The 22097-nt window shown below is 44.0% G+C and overlaps 1 protein-coding gene across 1 annotated transcript; it reads left to right on the forward strand.

The window, feature by feature from the left end:
* The first annotated feature begins 494 nt into the window (after positions 1 to 494).
* Positions 495 to 10780, forward strand: LOC124377417 (leukocyte elastase inhibitor-like). The gene is made up of 7 exons (XM_046836888.1): positions 495 to 601; positions 1736 to 1919; positions 2863 to 3000; positions 4498 to 4615; positions 9497 to 9639; positions 9733 to 9900; positions 10166 to 10780. The coding sequence occupies exons 2-7, from the start codon at positions 1752 to 1754 to the stop codon at positions 10571 to 10573; spliced, it is 1143 nt and encodes a 380-aa protein (XP_046692844.1). The 5' UTR covers positions 495 to 601; positions 1736 to 1751; the 3' UTR covers positions 10574 to 10780.
* Positions 10781 to 22097: the final 11317 nt, after the last annotated feature.

A 22097-nucleotide genomic window follows, 5' to 3' on the forward strand; every position in this document is an offset into this window, starting at 1 on the left:
CTATTATACTGGTGCCCCATTCAAAGTGTATTCGAGACAAAACAAATCAAAAGTAATGCAGTAATGTTTTGTTGATATCAAAAGTTGGGGAAAGATATCTTGACTGGATCCAGCTACAGGAAGGATCCAGTGATTCAAATGATCACTCTTCATAGCTGAAGTGAACAGGAAAGCATGACATATCAAATTGTAAAGTGGATTTGGAGACAAAACCTGAAGACCTTATCGTTTTTACTCCTGCCAGAACAAGAATGATTGACTTGTGAACACAGATTTATTCATTTAAACCATTTTTATAAACAACAACCTGGTCTTTTTATTTCTCGTTTACAGATATAAATGTGTCAATAACACACTGTGTAATTATAATGAATAAAAAATAAACCTGTTATGACTGTTTCCTTTGAGTAAGTAACATAAATCTGTTTTTCTTTTAATATTTAATGCTTTTACTCGCCACTCCTCCTCTCTTTACACGATCATACGCTTATATTATCTCGGCTTGGGCGTGCCCTACACGTGATAAAACACATGATACACAGGATAAAATAGTCGGAGGTGTCCCAGCTGCATTCTCACTGTTCACTCCGAGCTTTCTCATGTGAGTATTAACAACTACATATCTCGTCAGATTTCTAGGTTACATTAAAAGTAGCGTAGAGCAGCACATTTGTAGGACATGCACCGCATCTCACTTCCGCATTCCACTTACATACAGTATACAAATACTGAGCGCGTGATTTCTGCGAACTGCGCATGTAATAATGAATGTTTTTGAACTGTTACATTTATAGCCTGGTATATCCGTGTATATATATATATATATATATATATATATATATATATATATATATATATATATATATATATAGTACAGACCAAAAGTTTGGACACACCTTCTCATTCAAAGAGTTTTCTTTATTTTCATGACTATGAAAATTGTAGAGTCACACTGAAGGCATCAAAACTATGAATTAACACATGTGGAATTATATACATAACAAAAAAGTGTGAAACAACTGAATTACGTCATATTGTAGGTTCTTCAAAGTAGCCACCTTTTGCTTAGATTACTGCTTTGCACACTCGGGGCATTCTCTTGATGCCTACTTTGAAGAACCTACAATATGACATATTTTCAGTTCACTTTTTGTTATGTATATAATTCATGTGTTAATTCATAGTTTTGATGCCTTCAGTGTGACTCTACAATTTTCATAGTCATAAAATAAAGAAAACTCTTTGAATGAGCAGGTGTCCAGACTTTGGTCTGTACTATATATAATATATATAAACTTTTGGTCTGTACTGTATATATAATATATATACAGTACAGACCAAAGTTTGGACACATAAGGTGTCCAAACTTTTGGTCTGTACTGTATATATATATATATATATATATATATATATATATATATATATATATATATATATATATACTACTTTTCTTCTTCTTCTTCTTTCGGCCGCTCCCATTATGGGTCTCCACAGCGGATCATCCGTCCACACCCATTAACCTCCTCCTTGGCCTACTACTATATATACTATATTACTTTGAATATAAAATAAGTGACACGTGATTGTTTCTCTATGATAACAAAATGAAAATAAAGCTGTTAAAGGGTACATATGCACCGCAGGCAGTATCTTTTCCCTAATTTAAACCATAATATACACTGCTTTTGGTTGTCTGCGTCACACCAATTCAATAAATGTATGTTTTATAAATTAGAACCAACAGCTAAAAGATGGAGAGTTTGAGCCACGCTAACAGCCAGTTCGCTCTGAACCTGTACCGGGCCATAAGCGCTCAAAACACGGAAGGAGACATTTTCTTCTCCCCGCTGAGCATCACTGCTGCCATGTGTATGGTCTACTTAGGGGCCCGAGGAGTCACTGCTGAGGAGATGGCTAAGGTTCAGTATGACAGTTTATCTCACACACATACTGTATATGTGCACAAAATGTCAAAATTGTGACTGCTACTGTGGTGTGTTTTTAAATTTTTTCACCTTTTGTATTATTGCGTTTCTATCATTCGTTAAATATTTTTTGTGGTACAGTATACAGCCAAATCATTATATTCGAAAAATTTATCAAAGTGTAATTAGAGCTAGCGTTAATAAGCAATAAATATTTTGTTCACAGCACCACCAAGCGGCCACAGCTGGTAAAGTTTTATTAAGTTCCCAGTTGTGTAATTCATATATTTTTTACTAAAATAATCTAAAATCTAACTTGCCATTTTTAATTTGTTATTGAATTTGTTACTTTTGATAATAATTTGAGACAAAACTTGATAATACCATTTCAAAATGCCCTGTAATAAGTCATGAGTGATGTTGAATATTTGTTATTCTGGTTTAAATTATAAAATGATATATGTTTATTTGTTCGATGTTCGATTTGTTCTTTGTTTTTTTAAACAACGCCTAAAAATGCACCTACTGCATATTTGAGTTTAATCAGTATTATACATTGCGCACAAGAACCCATTTATATGCTTAGTCTTGTGATAAGGCCTGATGAATTACACAATAAACAGCTCTAGACATAACTGTGCAAACCAACATACATAAAGTTTATAGCTTGACAACGAACTTTAGACTCAAGCAAAGTTTGTGTTGTCATATCCAGGGTGTTTCACAGTGCGAGCAATGAAACCACACCTGCTCACACACTCAATGAACTTAATGTTGTTTAAAATGAACCTGTGTTTTCCATGTACTGTGGTATTACATTTCCTTGATGATGTTAAAAATGTTCAAATGCACCATTTAATTATCTAATTATCATTTAATCACCTATCATTTATTGTGTAATGCTCATTTGTGGCTCTTTTGTTGGTTCCTATTGCAGGTTTTGGGTGTTAGTTCTATCCCTGATGTTCACACCCATTTCAAGACTCTGAACTCTGAAATTAACAGCCCCAAAGTGTCCTACATTCTCAGACTGGCCAACAGGATCTATGGAGAGAAGACATTCAATTTTTCATCTGTAAGACTTCCTTAACTGCTCTATTTTTTTGTTTGTTTGTTTGTTTGTTTTAGCTTTGTTCCAAAAGTTTGATCAGGCTCTGTGATCTGTCATAAAGGACATATTAGGTCCTGGAGGTTCAGAAATATATTGTCAAATTCATAACATACTATAAGGTGACAAAATGTGCAGTATTACATTGTCCAGCAACTGATCCAGCCATCAATCTTTGTTTAAGTAGCCTTCAATCTCAGATTTCTAGCTTCCACTAGATCATATGATAGGTATTTTCTCACTTGCCAAATAGCACAGAAAACACTGTGCCATTTGACTAATATTGCAAGGACCTACTGACATTTCAGGTTTGTGAACATACAGTATATGTAGCCTTTTCCTATTATATTTACTATTTAATCTAGATGAAATTCCTAGAAATTAAAGCAGGTATCAGGTGTCAGTGACACTGGTTTATTAAAACTGTTCCCTTTTCATTTTTAGTTCCTTTTTTTTCAAGGTTGCTTTTACAATTTATAAATTATTTTTTAAAAAGCTTGTTTTTCACTTCACCTGCTAGCACTTAGTGGCCAATATTTCCATTCTTGGCCCTCTCAGCCCCCAACAGATTTAGAAATCACTTACTAATTGTCCTTGGCTTGTGCACCTGTAGCTAACGTTGCATTTACCAGAACAACCATGTATACTTAAGGTCAGGCAGCCAGTGGCCAAATCTCTTGAACCTGAAGATGGCCAATGGCTATGTGCTGCCTCAGTGGCAAACAAAGAAGGCTGCTAATGTTGAAGGCTCATGCGATTTAGGAGACATGCAAAACAAAACCCAAGTTACTATAGAAGACTTGACTATAGTATGCCCTCTAAAGGATCTCTCTTGGTAGCTTAAGGTTCGGTGCACAAGGATGACATGTCTATAGCCACATTCAGAAGAATCAGCTTAATAGAACATTTCAGTAGACATCAGAGTGTAGCTGGTACAGTCCACAATTCCAGAGGCATGTATACAAGCATGTGTACAATTTGTCTCATGAGTGCATGGGTCACTCATTGAGCATGAAGGCTTTGGAATTGCAAACTCAATGCAATTAAATAATCACATATTACCAATGGCCACATCAATGTTCTGACATCCTCTAAATGTCCACAAGCATTGTCAGAACCATAGGGAAATAAAATCACGCAATACTCTATTCACTGCTAGGGTACTCCTGATCTACCTGGTGTCTCAGTCCCTAAGTAGCACCCTGAACTCGAAAAAATGTCATGGAGCCCGTTGAAGGGAAGGTTCTTAAAACAGTTGTCTATTGAGCAGCAACTAGATAATTGCATCCTCATGACCATGTTGTAATGATACAAGCTTCAGTTCTGCTGTTGACCCCAGCCCCAATGGGTTCAAAAGTTTCAGACCCCAAGTAGGTAATTTCCCCTGTGACATGATCCAAAACGTACTAAGGTATTTGTGAAGAGGACATAGGTATCCTGAATGTGTTTTGCCTTTTGTTGTAGGAATTTGTGGACTCTACTCAAAAGCAGTACCAAGCTGACATGCAGGCAGTAGACTTCATTGGATCATCAGAAGAGTCACGCAAGCTCATCAATCACTGGGTGGAAGAGAAAACAGAGGGTAAGAAGCAGTGTTGGGCAATAACGCGTTACTAGTAACGCGTTACTGTAACGCAGTTACTTTTGACAGTAACTAATACTGTAACGCGTTACTTTTTGTATAAAGTAACTCTGTTACGTTACCGTATGGTGCAGTGTCTGTTACTTTTTTAAATGAATTAATTTCGGCTGAAGTGTAGCCTACGGTCTAACCTGTTTACAGCAGCAACGCATTGTAGGATTGGTGGATAAACCACTGTTAACACGAAGAAGACGCATTGTGGGCGTGTCTCCGTTTATTCAAGTCTGTGCGTCAGTAATGGCGAGTCAAGGCGAGAGCAAGACGAGTGTCTCAAAGTGGAAATATGCTCATTATTTCACTTTAGTTGATCATAAAGACAAAACTTTTTAGTCAAATGTAAGCTTTGACTTTCTGGTTCGAAGGTCGTGTCTACTGCGATAAACAGCAACGTCTCTAGGTTACGAACGTAACCCTAGTTCCTCGGGGGAACGAGACGCTGCGTCGAAACGCTTTGGGAACGCTCCTGCGTTGTCCATGCTCTGAACCACGTGTGAAATCTAGCCAATAGGCAAGCCGTGGGTTGGGTGATATAAACAGAGGAGGGCAGAATACCTGTAACACGACACATCGTGCGGGAGCCGTAGGCACCTTAGGTACGCACCCAGGTTTCGTGTATAGAAACACTCTGGCCATGCCAGGGGCAAACTCCAGGCGGGACAGGGCAACTGCCAAGTCCCAGACAGGCACTCTGGGTCGTGTCCTGGGCCTCAGCCTCCGGGCACCGCGGAGGAAGCGTGTCACCAGAGGGTGCCTACCCAGCGACCGCCCCACAGGCGGGGTGATATATGCCGCGATGGCGGACACATAACCCTTTAGGGTCGAAGGGGTTAACCCTGTGGCAAACTGTTGCTGTAAAAACCCCAGAACTGAACCGACCAGGCAGGTAACTGCTTCCAAGTCATGGTGCTCACACCGGCATGCCCGGACATCGAGGTGCTACCAGGAGGAGACAGAATCCTTTCTGGCAAACTCTTCCCAGAATTCCTGAGAGCAGCGCGATCAGCCACAACTGTACCATGGCAGCCACTGTCTCGACAGGGCGTCTGCTCTGACATCCAACTGTCCCGGGATGTAAACGGCTCTCAATGAGAGGAGTTTGTCCTGGGACCACAAGAGGGCATCTTGCGGCAGTTGTTTGCAAGGGGCAAGACCGGAGGCCCCCCTGGTGGATGATGTACGAGACGACCGCAGTATTGTCCGTGCGGACCAACACATGGTGGTCCCTTAGGCCTGGAAGGAAGTGTTTCAACCCCAAAACACTGCCAACATCTCCAGGCAATTTAAGTGCCACGAGAGACGTGGGCCGCTCCACAGACCCTGGGCGGAGTGGCCACTCATGACCGCTCCCACCCGTGAGGAAAGCGTCCTTCGTTAGCGTTACGCGACAACAAGGAGTCCCTAAAACGGGGCCTCGGGACAGAAACGTTGGGTCCTTCCATGCATCAAAGGCTCAAAGGGCACACTGTAAGACCCTGATGGTACGATACGGACTCCCCTTGGGGGAGAACCCTTCTGCCCTGGAGCCACCACTGGAGGGGCCTCATCTGGAGGAGGCCGGGTGGAATTACACTGGACGCTGCCGCCATGAGACCCAGCAGCCTCTGGAACTGCCCCACAGTGAGTGGCTGGCCTGCTCCTACCCTCCTGACTGCGGTGAGGATGACTTCGATCCGGGCGGGAGAAACCGTGCCCGCAACCTGGCCGAATCCCACACCCCGCCGAGAAAAGTGGTCTACGCTGGAGAAAGTACACTCTACCGGGCGTTTCAGTCTGAACCCCAGTTCCTTCATGCAGGCGAGAGGACAGCTCGATGCCGAACTGCCTGGTGCTCTGAACGAGCCAATATCAACCAATTGTTAATATAATTCAAAATGGGGACGCCCTGAAGCTGCAGCGGGGTCAGTGCTGCGTTTACGCACTTTGTGGAGGTACGGGGTGAGCGTGCTAGGCCGAACGGGAGGACCGATATTGGTAAGCTTCACCCCAAAAGCAAGCTCAGGGAGGTTCCTTGGGGGTGGAACCTCAGGGAGGGTCCTTGTGTGGTGAAGGATGGCTGCATGGGAGCATGCGACCTCCAGATCCAGACAAACGTATGACAAATCAGTCCTTGGACTTGATCTGAGACACAACCTTTCTGAGCGAGCATCCTGAACCCAAGCCTCATAAGTGAGTGGTTCAAGGAGTGGAGATACAGAATGGGATGCAACCCGCCGTCCTACTTCGGCACAATGAAGTACGGGCCGTAGTAGCCTGACTCTCTGACCGAGGAGGATGGAACCACCTCAATGGCCCGATTCCTTCGCACCTCCTGTCCCAGTGGGACACATCCCGTTGAACCGAGGAGGAGAAGACGCGAACTGAATCACGCAGCCCTTCTCCACAGTATGCAGGACCCCCTGAAGAGACTCCTGGCAGCCCTCCAGACTGACAGAAAGTTCCACAGAGGAACCAACCCCTCGGGGCTGGCCCCTGACCCACTCAGAGCGGCTGGAGTGGTGCTCTGCAGCCGACTACACCTCCTGAGAGGCGGCGGATCACCCCCACCCGCAGCGATCTTACAGGCGGAATACGGGGAGCAAACTGCTGGAGGGAAGCCACGCCCTGAACACGTTCCGTGGCAGGGCTGGCAGACAGTCCTCTTGAACCCGAACGACAGGAGCAGCGTACTGCGGCCGTTGAAGCCCCCTGATAGGCGGCGGATGACCCCCATCCACAATGAACTTTCGGGTGGAATAAGGGAGTTAACCACTGGAGGGAGGCAGCATCCTGAACCCTCTGTGGCAGGGCCGACAGACTGACCTCCTGGTGGTGCCGGGGAGGGACGGGAACCGTAGCATGAGGTGCACACTGCCCTCCAAGATGCAAGCCATCAGGCTTATGCACCACACCCCATTCACTAGAGGCGAGGACGAACCTCAGGTTGTCCAGCCCCTCCTCAGGCTCAGAGTTTTGCCAGGGGCCCCTAGGACCTCCCTGCAGGAATCGGGCGGCAACGCCCTCTTTCGCTGTGCCTGGACGTACCAGGGCGAGGCTGCCGCCGAGGAAGTACCACTGAAACACCACCGCGGTCTCCTAAACCCGCCAGCAATCGCCCTTACCTACAGCATCACCAGGTCCGGCCAGGAGGGGTCACTGTGGCGCTTAGAAGGAAGCTCACACCATCCCCCATAGCAGGCCAGCCACTCATCATGTGGAAGCAACCCGCAGCCTGACCCGCCACGTAGCCCTACCTACCAAAGCCAAGTGGCTCTTCGTAGGCAAACCGATAGCCTTCATAGATGCAGCACTCGGGGAGAGATAGCTAGCGAGCGTCTCTACAACAAGCGGCTACTACTACTTAGTCCCAATAACATTCAAGGCACAGCGAGAAATATTGCAAAAGCACGCGCCGCACACGGGCCTCCCAGGACCCAGACACCTCGGTGCGCAGGTCAGGGAAGGCACTGAGGCTGTGACACAGGGCGCAGGAAACGCTCATCCAGCTCACTGGGTGCACGCTGCTTCTGCTACACGACCAGCCAAGCTAGATCCAGCTTGGCATGGACCCGTCCTGTGCCATGACCTCGAGGAGCTCTTCGTACAGTACAGGCTGTGAGGAGTCCACATCCACATCCAGACCGCTAGCATCCATCATCTCATCCTCCTCGGAGAAAGAGACATGTAACACCGTGCCGCCCGCATTGGGAGAAGAAGCAGCCGCCAGGCATGCTTACCCGGAATTTCCGAAATTTCTCCCAACTTGGAGGAAGAAATACGTAGCACCACGTTACACACACCGGAAAAGGAACCACCAAAGGCGCTCTCCCCGGGGAACAGGAGCTCGGCTAGCAGCCGGGAGCGCATAGCCACACGGCTAAAATGCTAACAACTGGTACCATCGAGAGCCGACTAAGCACACTCCTAAGCTAAGCAAACAACACATCGACTGCGTGTCATCCCCCCGGAATGAAGCAGGCAGACGGAATTCTGCCTGCAATTAAGCTCATGACGGCACAGATAACACACACAAAGCGCTTGCCTGAACGAGCAGAAGCTAATGTCAGTACCAGAGCACAGCCATCTTGTAGCTTCCTGGTTTACGAGACGTCGCCTGTCTATGACGTCATGGCTTACCTATTGGCTAGATTTCACACGTGGTTCTGAGCGTGGACAACGCAGGGGCGTTTCCAAAGCGTTTCGACGCAGCTCGAGTTCCCGAAATTGAACTCCAATCTGTCGAAGCTCCTCCAGAAACTCCATGCCTCGACTAAGCTAGAAGCTAACCCGGTGTTATGTTTACATTGTTGATAGTTTTCATACTTAAGCTGTGAAAGGAACATTTTTAAGGACTCAACACAACAGCTTTTATGATGCAGAAGCCACTTTAGTTTTTGATTGTGAATATATTATTCAGCTTGTTTTGTTATTTATTTCAGAAAACCTTCTGATATATTTAGTTTGTGCTGGTCTGACTTAAATGAAATAGTGTTTAAATATTACTTTGTGTTTACGTCAGTTTTGTGTTTGTATAGACCATAACGCATAAAAGAGCATTCATGGGAAAATTAAAGAACGTTCTTTAAAAAAGTAACTAAAAAGTTACATTTAACGAACGTATTACTTTTTGGTGTAAGTAATCAACAAAGTAATTGAGTTTAAAATAAAGTAACTAGTAACTGTAACTAGTTACTATTTCTTAGTAACTAACACAACACTGGTAAGAAGCAAATCATTTTATACATAAACATTCACTCAAAATCTACAACATAAAGCACATAACACAACAGTTGTATTACAAGAACATGCTCATGTCACTAATGCTTTCTTCCATTTTGATGTTAGGTAAAATCAAAGATATTCTGCAGCCAGGGACGGTTACAGCAATGACACGACTTTCCCTGGTGAATGCTATTTATTTCAAGGGAAAATGGAAGCATGTGTTTAATAAAAATAACACGGAAATGATGCCCTTTAAGATAAATCAGGTGAATAATCACACAGTACCCATTCTCTTAATAGTATTTTACTTTCTCTGTATAGCAATGTGTTGCTTATCACTGTTTGTGTGCGTTCTTTAGAATCTGTCAAAACCAGTGCAGATGATGTTCCAGAGAAATAAATTCCCCTTTAACTACATTGATGAGTACAAGCTGCGGGTGTTGGATTTACCATATGTAGACGAGGAACTGAGCATGGTGGTGCTTTTGCCTGAGGAGTCTAATGATGGCTCAGACCCCCTTCTAAAGGTCTGCACAAACCTCCTAAATAATATAATCCTTTTTTTTCCCTTCTAATTAATAACAATCTGCAGAGGAACAAAATCTGTTTTTATTAATTGCTGTCTGATTTGCTCAAGTATTTTGTATTCAATCGTATGTCTTGGCCTTATCTGTATTTTCCCACTAGGTCTTTTCTCTTTTATGAAATTCCACTGACAGTAAAATATACTTATACCAGAAATTGTACTCCCATAGTTTTACAAGCAAGTGACAGTGTGTATATTTGTTGCAGCTGGAGAGTGAACTAACGATGGACAAACTTCTTGAGTGGACGAATCAAGAGAAAATGGACAGGTGGACTGACATTGTTGTCTATCTACCAAAATTCAATTTGGAAGAGCAGTACTCTTTAAAGGAGCTACTGAATAAGATGGGCATGAGCTCTTTGTTCGATCCTAATTCTGCAGATCTGACAGGAATAAGCAGCCAAGGAGGCCTTTTTGTGTCATCCGTGACACACAAAGCATTTGTGGAGGTTAATGAAGAGGGCACAGAGGCGGCAGCAGCCACAGTTGGACTGATTTCTTTTTGCATGTCAAGAGAGGAGCTTTTCATGGCAGATCACCCCTTCCTGTTCTTTATCAGACACAACCCTACTAAAAGCATCCTCTTCTTCGGGAGGTTCAGGGGTCCAAAGTAGAGATGTACAGTTTAATTGCATTAAAATTAACGCTTGTTTGAATGTTGAATGTTGTGTATAAATATACAGAGAAATAAAAAAAGGCTGCTTTGGATGATGTGCATTGCATTTATATACTGATTATAAAACTTACTATATTACAAACATAAACAGAACATAATTAACCTGTTGAAATGTAAACATACAATAAACCATTTAATAACAGAATGACTTCATCAGATCTTTCAAGATTTTTCCTATTATGCATTGTTAGTTTAATTACCCTGATTCAAGGGTTTAATTTCATATACTGTCATCTGTAGAATTACTTATGTTGCAGGTACTACAAAAAAGTCTTGGGTCCAGTCTTGGATTTGTGTGTGGACACAAAAGACCAATTTTTTATGTTGACATGGACTTGTCTCTGACTTATTTCTATTTGCAAAAGCTATTTGCTATTCGCAAAAAAAAAAAGGTCTTTTCTTTCAAATGCAAAAAGTTTGACAAAAAGCAATCTATTTTTCGTAAAAATTAATGCACAATCCAAGTCGACTAGTTGAAGTAAATGTTTTGCCTTGTGTGTACACCATTATCTACTATTGACTAATGCATAGTTGCATCAGCATACATTCCATTAATTTCTTTTTACTCTGGTAAATAAATATTCTTATTAATGATGAAACATCATATTGTAGTTAGTGCAGGGTGCATCTCACTATTCCTACCAATGTTTTACTACTATGCTTTAGAGCAGGGGTGGCCAACCAGTCAGAGACCGAGAGCCACATTTTTTTACTGTGTTACTGCAAAGAGCCACATCATACACATGGGCACATCACCCATCCCTTCCTCTCTCTCACACACACACACACACACACACACACACACACACACACACACACACACACCTCTTCTCAGCCAGATTTATGTGTAAATGTCACACACCAACATAATGACAGAAATTGACTCCTACAGTTCTAAGACCACAGGACAGTCATTTTCAACAATGAACATGGTGCACTGTCTCACACACACAAACTTTAGCCCGGTTCTCTGATAACATGAGTGAGGTATCTCACTATGGGAATCGCCTCGGGCGTGACCAATCCTGGAAGCATCAATCACACCACGTCTGTCGGCTGACAGACCAATCACGACAGTGATGCGGGAGTCCCGCCTCCCTATATACACCGCTGCTGGCGGTCCCTGCCTCATTCTCACATATCTCTTCTCCGTGCACTGCAAGGAGGGAAGTGTGGTGAGATACCTCACTCATGTTATCAGAAAACCGGGGTTATGTAAGTAACCTAAAGTTCTCTTTCAAACATTCGTTCGGTATCTCACTATGGGATATAGACAACTCCCGTATTGCAGATATGCTGTCTGAAGCAGGTGTCAACCAACTCAGTGATGTGATAAAAAGAGATAATCTCTCTCACTGAAGAGAGTGGAAAAGTGAGAGAAATGACAAACATCCGAACCACGATGTTTCCATCAAAAGCGCCCACGAAGTGGCCAAGCTTCGGGTACTATAAACCCTCAGTCCTTCCGGAGGGTTGAGACCCATGCTATTATAACACATTATAATAGCCTCCACGAGCCAATGGGACAGGCGCTGTCGGGAAACGGGACTTCCCTTACGGGAAACGACCCATGAAACAAACAGCTGATTACTCTGTCTCAAACCCTTCGTCCTGTCAACATAGTGACGTAACGCACGGACAGGACACAGACAGTAAAGTCGCTCCTCCTCCGCTGAGGAAAAAGGAGGCGGATGAAAAGCCACCAAATCCATCTGTCTGCAGGCGAAAGCTGACTCGCTCACCTTAGGGATAAATGCCGGATTAGTCTTGAGAGCCACTCGTGAGAAATCCGAAGCAAACCGCATACAGGAGTTATGAACTGACAAAGCATGAAGTTCACTAACCCGCTTCGCGGTAGAAAGAGCCAATAACAAAGTGACCTTCAGCGACAGGAGCTTTAAATTAATACTCCCTATCGGCTCAAAAGGAGACTGAGAGAGGGCGTTCAGGACCACTGACAGATCCCATGGCGGAACCAGCGGCTTTGAGAACGTGCTCAGACGCCGCGCTCCCTTCATAAACCTGCACACGAGCGGGTAATGACCGATAGTATTACCGTCAATCCCTATGTGGCATGCAGAAACAGCGGCGAGATAAACCTTAACGGTTGAAAAAGCCCTGCCCTTATCCAAAAGTTCTTGCAAAAAGCACAACACATCTGCCACAGAACAGTGAAAGGGATGATATGTCTCTGAGCACACCATAGTTCAAACACACTCCATTTCCTATCATATGCAGAGCGTGTCGAAGCTGCTCTCGCATTCTGAATCGTCTCAATCACCCTCGGAGGCAAACCAGCGACGCTGAGATTCATCCTCTCACGAGCCAGGCCCATAGAGCTACTCTGTCTGGTGCCGGGTGAAAAATCTCTCCGCGCGCTTGCGAGAGGAGATCCCTGTGCAACGGGAGAGGCCAGGGTCGATCGTGCAGGAGTTGGAAAATCTCCGTCAGCCACACTTTCCCTGGCCAGTTCGGAGCGATTAGTATGACAGAGTGACCACCTTCTCTTACTCTTTGTAGAGTCGGCACGATCAAACTTAGAGAAGGAAATGCGTAAAGCAGAACGTTTGGCCACGGGTGGGCTAACGCATCCACACCCATAGGTGCACCGTTTCTCGCCAGAGAAAAGAACAGAGGGCAATGAGTGTTTTCGTGCAAGGCGAAGAGATCTACAGCGGCCCGGCCGAATCTCTCCCATAACAGGTTCACCACCTGAGGATGGAGAGACCACTCCCCATACAGGGGATTTCCCCTGGACAAGAGATCCGCCCCCGCATTCAACATTCCCGGCACATGAGTTGCTCGCAGCGACAGGAAATGCTCCATGCCCCACACCACGAGATCTCACTAGACGGTAAAGTCCAGGAGAGCGCGTTCCGCCCTGGCGATTTATGTACCCCACCGCCGTCGTGTTGTCTGATCTGACCAATACGTGGTGACTCCGAAGAAACTGCACGAAATGTTTCAAAGCTAGAAACACCGTTAACAGCTCCAGAAAGTTTATGTGTGCGCACCGAAGCGAAACGGGCCATTTCCCTTTCACTATCCTGCCTTCGCACACCGCACCCCAACCTGCGAGTGATGCATCTGTCGTCACTACTTTCCTCAGGGAAACAGCCCCCAGCGGGGTTCCCGACTCGAGAAAATCGTGACTTCTCCAGTGATGGAGAGCGCGTAAGCACAGTGACGTCACCATCACTTTGCGATTGAGGTGGCGCTTCGGACATAAGCGCTGTGCCGTAACCCAGCATTGAAACTCTCTCATTCGCAACAGTCCCAACAGTATGTCAGACACCGCCGAAGCCATCAGCCCCAGCAGGCGTAAACAGAGTCTGAATGGAACTTTCCTTCCTCTCTGGAAAATAGAGAGACAACTGCGAATCGACCTGACGCGCTCTTCTGATAGAAAAGCCTGATACAGGTCTGAGTTCAATCTGAGACCCAGGTATATTATTTCCTGTGTGGGCACCAAGCAGCTCTTTGTCTCGTTTATCCTGAAACCCAAGCCAGTCAGGTGAGACAGAAGCACACTCGTATCCACCTCCACTTGCTGCCGTGACGTAGCGCAGAGGAGGAGATCGTCCAAATACGCTGACACTCTGAGACCCGATGCTCTCAGCGGTGACAGTGCAGCTTCGACACATTTGGTAAAGAACAGAACCGCTGAATATTCGTAGGCTGTGCCCTGATAGGCAAAGCGTAGGAATTTTCTGTGTGCCGGATAAATGCTTATGTGGTAATACGCGTCCTTCAGATCCACTGACGTCAACCAGTCTCTGGGACGAATAACACTGTACAAAGCTTTCAAAGTGAGCATCTTGAACTTGTACTTTCTGAGGTGTTTGTTGAGGTTCCGTAAATCCAGAATGGGACGGAGACCCCCCCCTTTCTTGGGAACGACAAAGTACCGGGAGTAAAAGCCGAGCTGGCTGTCCTCTCGCGGCACCGATCGAATTACCCTTTGCTCAGTAAGGAGGTTATTTCGCCTCCAAAACCTGAGCAGATTCGCCTCTGCTGTCGACTAAATCATGCCGCTGAAAAGCGGTGGTCTCCTGACAAATTGCAGGCGATATCCCGCTGTATTGTGGAATACACCCAATGACGAACTGCGCATGCGCGCCAACTCTTCGCGCGAGCAGAAGGCGGGCCTCTGTGGCTCTCGCTGACAGGCGGCGGTGGCACCATCTGGAGGCGGGCGGGGTTGCAACTCTGGTTCGAGTTTTATTATTGTGTGTGTGGATTTTTTCACTTTTCTCTTTATCGCACACGTCTGTGCCCTCAGCCCACTGCCTGGATGCACAGAACAAATCTTTAATAAATTTGGACGAACATGGAACATTCTGCTCTCTCTCTTGCATAACCCCGCGGGCGGAGAGGGGAGAAGTAACTTTCCGGGCACTGGGGGAACCCGTGCCAACACTCCAACCGGAGAAATTTTGTTCGTCGAACACAGTCTTTGAAACGCTCCCCAACGCCTTTTCGCTGGAGGGGGAGGACAAGACTCCTGAGATGAGTCGAGGGGTGCTAGAGAAACTCCGAGAGTGCTGCCACCTCTCTTTTGACCCAAAATCAGACCACAGGCTAGGTCGCCCGCCTTTTCTTCCCTCCCTGAGGGTCCGCTGGGCCATGCCTAGCAGCTGCCGCTGCAAAAGAGATCTTGTTCCTGGGCTGGGGCTGTTTCTGGCGAGCCTCCCCGCGCATTGACTGCTGGGGTGGGGGTTGCCTAGGAGCCCTGAAACCAGGCTGTCTCTCTCTGGATGCAGGGGCGAAATATGAACGTGCGGGTTGGGGAGGGCAAGCAGGAGGCTTTCTTGGGAGGCATGCCTTAAAAGCTTCACCATCCTTCTTGCAAAGGTCGCATTGCTGGCGCATATTCGCCACCGCAGCCCCGAAAAGGGCTTTTGGCTCTATCGGGGCATCAAGGAACTCCACCTTCTCCCTCTCCGATAAGCCCGTCAAACCCAACCACAGGGCCCTTTTGCCTACCACAGCGAGGCCCATGCTGCGGCCCGCTCCCCTAGAGGAACGCAGGTTGAGATCTGCAATGATGCAGATTTCTTCCCACAAGGTAGAATCTGGAGACCCAGCATCAATCTGCCTCCCCATCTCTTCCATGAGCTCAGCCTGGTAAGCCGTGAGCATGGAGGTGGCATTCAGAGCTCTAACCGCCAGGGCCGAGGAGCGGTAGATCTTCTGAAAAAGGGAGGCGGACAGCCTTTCTGTACGTCCTGGCAGAGAAGGGGAGGAGGAGGATGGAGCAGCTCGTCGATTAGGGTGGAGGTGGCTAGCCACCGACAGCTCTACCGGGGGGGGTTGCACATCCCCAAAGCCTCCATTTTGTGCACCTCCAGTCTAGAGAAACCCTTAACGGGCACTCTATGCGAGAAGGGTTTGTCCCAAAAACGACGCATTTCTGTGACACACGCCGGTACAGCAGGAATCAGCTGCTTAACTGGGGAAGTGTGCAATGGCAGCCTCTTCCCGTCATATAAATCCCTCTCAGCGTCGGAATGCACCTGCTGAGACGGCCATTCGATGGAAAGTTTTTTGGCCGCTCTCCTACACACCTCCACGAGGTCCAGCTCACCTGGCATGGGGGAAGGGCCTGTAGCACTTCCAAGCCTGGAGAGAAGATCAGGAGGGAGGATAGCATCCTCCTCATCGTCCTCCAAATCCTCCTCCAAAAAATGAGCGACCTCATCATCTTCCTCTTTCACACCCTTGTTATCCAGCAGAGAGTGTGATTCGAAGAGTGAAGGAAGGACAGGAGAAACCTCGTCCATAATCTCTCCCCAGCTGCACTGTGCTTGTGAAGCAGCCTCGTCCCTCTCCGCGGGCAGCGGAGAGAGACACGGGTCTCCCTTTTTCGCGGCCGTGACTCGCAGACGGCGCTCTCGAACCCTTGACGGGAAAAGAGCGCAGTGCGGGCAGCACTCGGGGTTAGCGAGCACGGTTTGAGCGTGCCGAACTCCTAAGCACAGGGAATGAGAGTCTTTTGCCGAGATCGTAGACCCGCATGCACACGGTTGGGATTGATCTTTCCCCGCCGTGCACCCGGATGAACTCGCAGCCGCCATAACGGAGGTGCAATCACCGGAAAAAAAGGAAAACAACGAGATCACCGCGACGTGCTTCTCGAAAACGGGTCTCGAACAATAATGTTAATACTCGCTTGACGCGATGTGAAAAGAAAAAACAGCAGAAGGGAATATCTGCTTTGACAGTGGATATTCTCCCCAAGAAGCAGCCGTGCTCGGAGACGTACCTTAACGGCCTGTCTGTGAACAGTTAAACGACCGCCCCCAGAGGATCTGCTGAGGATAGCTTCCTAAAAGGATCTTCACGGGGAAGAGAACGAGAATGAGGCAGAGACCGCCAGCAGCGGTGTATATAGGGAGGCGGGACTCCCACATTACTGTCGTGATTGGTCTGTCAGCCGACAGACGTGGTGTGATTGATGCTTCCAGGATTGGTCACGCCTGAGGCTATTCCCATAGTGAGATACCGAACAAATGTTTGAAAGAGAATTCTGTTTAACCAAGTCCACAAACAAAAATATAATAATTTACTATAGCGTTTTTTTTTTACTATGCATGTTACTTAGTGGGACTTTTGGCATTCCTTGCCTTGAACAATCCCCTTCAAATCTGCCTCGTATTTCGTTGTTGCCACTCGAAGCAATTCTTTCATACGTGTGTCAGTCAGAACAGATCGATGCTTTGATTTCACGTGTTTTAGGGTAGAAATTCTACCCATACTATGGCATTGCCCCTATAAAAAATTTATATTTTTGATGTTTTTTTTTTTTTTATCGCTGACTGCTGGTCAGAAAATTGCTTCATTTTAATGTAGGATGGATTTTCTTTCAAAATACAAGCTTTACAACAGATGTACTCTTAATATTTTCCACAAGGGGGAGACTTTGTCCAAATCTTATCACTGCAGCACTAAGCTGGTTCTTGGCCAACCAGCATCATTTGTTCTATACGTTTCACATCACCAAAAATATTATAAATTCGGGCAGCTTGATGTCTTGGTATCCACCAAAATTATTATACATTTTTCTGTGTGTATACCTATATAAATATACCTGCTTTGAAAGCACACGTCAGAGGAAAAATATAAAGAGAAATATTATTTTAGGCACTGATACAGTACATATCCTATAATTGGCCTTGGATCAACACATTGAGAGCTGAATTTTATCTTATGGTATCTGTAAGTATCTAAAATAGCTCTCCTTTATGACAATAGTTAAGAGACCTCTAGAACCAGCATTGTGGCTCTTTTGATGTAGAGACAACTTGTGCATTAACTTATTGAAAACTGGCTATACAGAGAATGAGCAATTCTCTCTAAAATACTGTATTCACTATTGTGATTTCTATGCTGAGTAGCACGTCTTATATATAATTCCTGGTTTGGATTAAATCTAGATGATAAACAGTATATACCCAGTGTATCAGTAAACAGTAAGGAAAATTGAGAAATTATATTGTGCACATACACTATATTGGGACACTATATGTGGTTCTTCTCCAAACTGTTACCACAAAGCTAGAGGCACACAGTTGTATAAGATTTCTTTGGATGCGCATTGCCATGTTCCAGCATGGCAATGCCCCTGTCCACAAAGCGAGCACCATGAAGATATGATTTACATGGTTTGGAGAGTCAGATCTTGAGTGGCCTGCTTTAACTCTACTTCCAACCCTACTGAACACCTTTGAGATGAATTAGAACACTGACTACACCCCAGGTCGTCTCACCTACATCAATACCTGTCTTTACTACCACCCTTGTGGCTGATAAACACAAAGGTCTAGTAGATCATCTTCCCAGAAGAGTGAAGAGAGTTAGAAGAGCAAATTGGGACTAAATGTGGAATGCGATGCTCAAAAAAACATATATACATAATTATGACCAGGCGACTGCAAACCTTTGTCCACTTAGTGTAGTTGTTTACACTTCATTGGATTTTATTTTTAAAAATAATTTCAAACCAAAATCCACCAGCCAAATATGGTTTCATCACTTAATATATAGTTAAAACAACACTATTATTGCACAGTACAGGTATTAGGGACTGAAATGCAGATAAACAACATGAAGTTAAACATGTAAATATTAATATTTATGTACAGCAAATAACTATAAAAGCTGTTTTGTAGATAATCTATAAAAATATGTAAGGTATACTGTATGTCATAAATATTCATATACTGTATTTATTACACACACCATAGTATAAACACAAGTTTTTGAACATAAGTTTTCCTAAAAAAGTAGGCTCCATAACTGTTATGAGTCTGTGAATACCTGTCATTGAACTGGAAGCTCTGATTAGCTTTTATTTACAATTAAGTCAAGTCAAGTTTATTTGTATAGCGCTTTTCACAACAGACATTGTCTCAAAGCAGCTTTACACAAATCAACAGTTAAGGTGAATGTTGTGAATTTGTCCCTGATGAGCAAGCCGTGGCGACTGTTGCAAGGAAAAACTCCCTTAGATGTTATGAGGAAGAAACCTTGAGAGGAACCAGACTCAAAAGGGGAACCCATCCTCATTTGGGTGACATCAAGAGTTTGATCATAAATCTTTCAACAATACAGAACACTGAAGAGTGAGAACTAACATGATTACTGGAGTATAAGATTATAAGTGATGTTCTTTCTGCACTCTTATACAGTCTATATGGTTAGTAGCTCCTAGTTTTATAAGCTCAGCATTTGTGATCATCACAGATCCAGCATCAGCTTCTCCATGCCAGAGCCTTTAAACACTCCAGGAGGTCCAATGTCAAAACTCCACACATGTAGCGGGATCCAAATGGCACTGATACGTCTCTAGATGGTTCGGGATGTTTGCGAGTTCGGCATCTACTTCTTCAAAGGTCCGTAATCATCACGAGGTGGGAGGTGACTGGAGCTGGCCAAACCTCAGGGTGTCTCGGGATGGAGAGAGAAAGAGAAGCAGTGGAGAGGAATTAGCGTAGCTGCTGTTCATGATATTAACAGCACAAGTTGATAATGTGCATGTGATCAGATGTTCTGGAGCACAAGGTTATGATATGTGATGTGTGTTATGTGTAGGCTTTGCTAAAAAGATATGTTTTTAATCTACACTTAAACTGGGTGAGTGTGTCTGAGCCCCGAACACTGTCAGGAAGACTATTCCAGAGTTTAGGAGCTAAATGTGAAAATGCTCTATCACCTTTAGTGGACTTTGCTATTCTACTAGAAGCCCAGAGTTTTGAGATCTCAGGGAGCGTGGCGGATTGTAGCGTGTTAAAAGACTGGATAGATACATGGGAGCCAAACCATTTAGTGCTTTATAAGTGAGAAGTAATAGTTTGTAGTCTATTCGAAACTTAACAGGAAGCCAATGTAGGGACAATAGGATTGGGGTTATGTGATCATATTTTCTTGACCTTGTAAGAACTCTGGCTGCTGCATTCTGGACTAACTGAAGCTTGTTTCAGGACATCCACCTAGTAATGCATTACAGTAGTCTATTCTGGAGGTCATAAACGCATGGACGAGCTTCTCTGCATCGGATATAGACAACATGTTTCTTAACTTAGAAATATTTTTAAGGTGAAAGAAGGCTGTTTTTGTAACTTGGTTGATATCATATTTGAAAGACAAGTTGCTGTCTAAAATAACTCCCAGGTCTTTTACCGTTGAACCAGTGGTTACAGAACATCCGTCTAAATGCAGGTTGAGATGCTGGAGCTTCTGTATACTAGTTTTTGGGCCGATGAGCAAAATCTCAGTCTTATCAGAATTTAAAAGTAGAAAGTTATGGGTCATCCAATCTCTTATTTCCTTAACACACTCAGTTATCCGGGTTAATTGAGCTATATCGCCTGGTTTAGATGAAATATATAGCTGAGTATCATCAGCATAACAATGGAAGCTAATTCCATGCCTTCTAATAATATTTCCTAACGGAAGCATGTATATTGTGAAGAGCAGGGGTCCTAGAACTGAACCTTGCAGTATACTTACAGTATAATGTCTATATAAGCCAAAATGATATGTGCTCTGTACTATATACAGATAATTTACACATCACATCTGACCCTGTGAAACAGATTTTATTGTAAGACTTGAAGAGGCTTCCAGTCTCTGAGTTGTAAACTAGATTTGATGCACTTGCTAGCCCCCTCAATCACTTCTCCATGGTCACTGCTGTGCATTCTAAGCACTATTGTTCTTTCTATAGATTTCCTGTGAATACAGCATTCAGTTCAATCAAATCGTATTTGTATGATCACTTTTAACAATGAACATCGTCATAAAGCAACTTTACGGAGGCTTTTGATGCAGATTTAGACATTCTGTGTGATCATATTGTTAGTCCATAGGTGGTAAAAATCTGGGGTATCCATGTGAGATTATCCACAGCAACAGGAGGAGGTGAGTCATAATTGCAGAAAGCTTATGGCAGACAGAACAGCTTGCTAGGTATGATAAGAACATACAAGAGTTTAAATAATGGTTACTTTCTTTCACAGATCAGCGGGTCATTAAAAGCTCATTTGTAAAGCCATAATCATACTGTGTGAGAGTATTTTTGTAGATTGTTCCTGGTTAAGCCCTGGATTTATACAAATAGAAGTCTGTATATTATGTTAGCTTGTCAAAAAGCTAGTTTTCTCTTCTTTTTTTTAAGCATATTATTATGATTATTAGTCTAAGACGCAAAATCTTTTAATGCTTCTCCTCCTAGAGTTTTTAGGCAACACCCACATGTGCTATGACTTTTTCAACTCTTCAGAATTAAAGTTTTAAAATAGAAGAAACTGAAAGTAGCCAAAATTCCCATTGACCTGATCTTTCTTAATTCTTTCAAATAATCTACCTGTATCACTCTCTCACGCCTTTTGTCTTTCTACTAATAACACTCTCTCCATCTTTCCCTCTATTTTTTCTTTTTCTTTCTTTCTTTCTTTCTTTCTTTCTTTCTTTCTTTCTTTCTTTCTTTCTTTCTTTCTTTTCAACTTTAACACAAATTTAAGCTTATGAAACAGTTTCCGAGTTTTTTAAATACTGGTTCTGTCAAACCAACATGTGTGTCTTGATTAACTTTATCTATCTATCTATCTATCTATCTATCTATCTATCTATCTATCTATCTATCTATCTATCTATCTATCTATCTATATTTATATATTTATATAAATATAAATTATACATTTAACCTAAGATTTTTATGTCTAATGCCTAATTAGACACACAATTGCAAAAATAAAATGTCTAAGTCAGTAAAACTTTGAATTTCCAACTTATATTTTTAGCTACCGTAATTTCCAGACTAAAACGTGCACCCACTTATATGATAGATATAAGACGCACCCACTGAATTTTACAAATATTTTTATTTTTAACATAAATAAGCCGCACCTGTCTATAAGCTGTCTACACTAATGTACTTTACACAGGCTTTAACGAAAGAC

This window comes from Silurus meridionalis, chromosome 23 (assembly GCF_014805685.1).
Source record: "Silurus meridionalis isolate SWU-2019-XX chromosome 23, ASM1480568v1, whole genome shotgun sequence".
Taxonomy (NCBI): domain Eukaryota; kingdom Metazoa; phylum Chordata; class Actinopteri; order Siluriformes; family Siluridae; genus Silurus; species Silurus meridionalis.

Bases quoted from the DNA above. Each gene is read 5' to 3' on its own strand.
- LOC124377417 (XM_046836888.1), top strand. From the start codon at position 1,752: ATGGAGAGTTTGAGCCACGCTAACAGCCAGTTCGCTCTGAACCTGTAC. The intron at 9,640-9,732 runs GTGAATAATCAC...TGCGTTCTTTAG, and splicing joins TGCCCTTTAAGATAAATCAG to AATCTGTCAAAACCAGTGCA. The intron at 9,901-10,165 runs GTCTGCACAAAC...TATTTGTTGCAG, and splicing joins GCTCAGACCCCCTTCTAAAG to CTGGAGAGTGAACTAACGAT.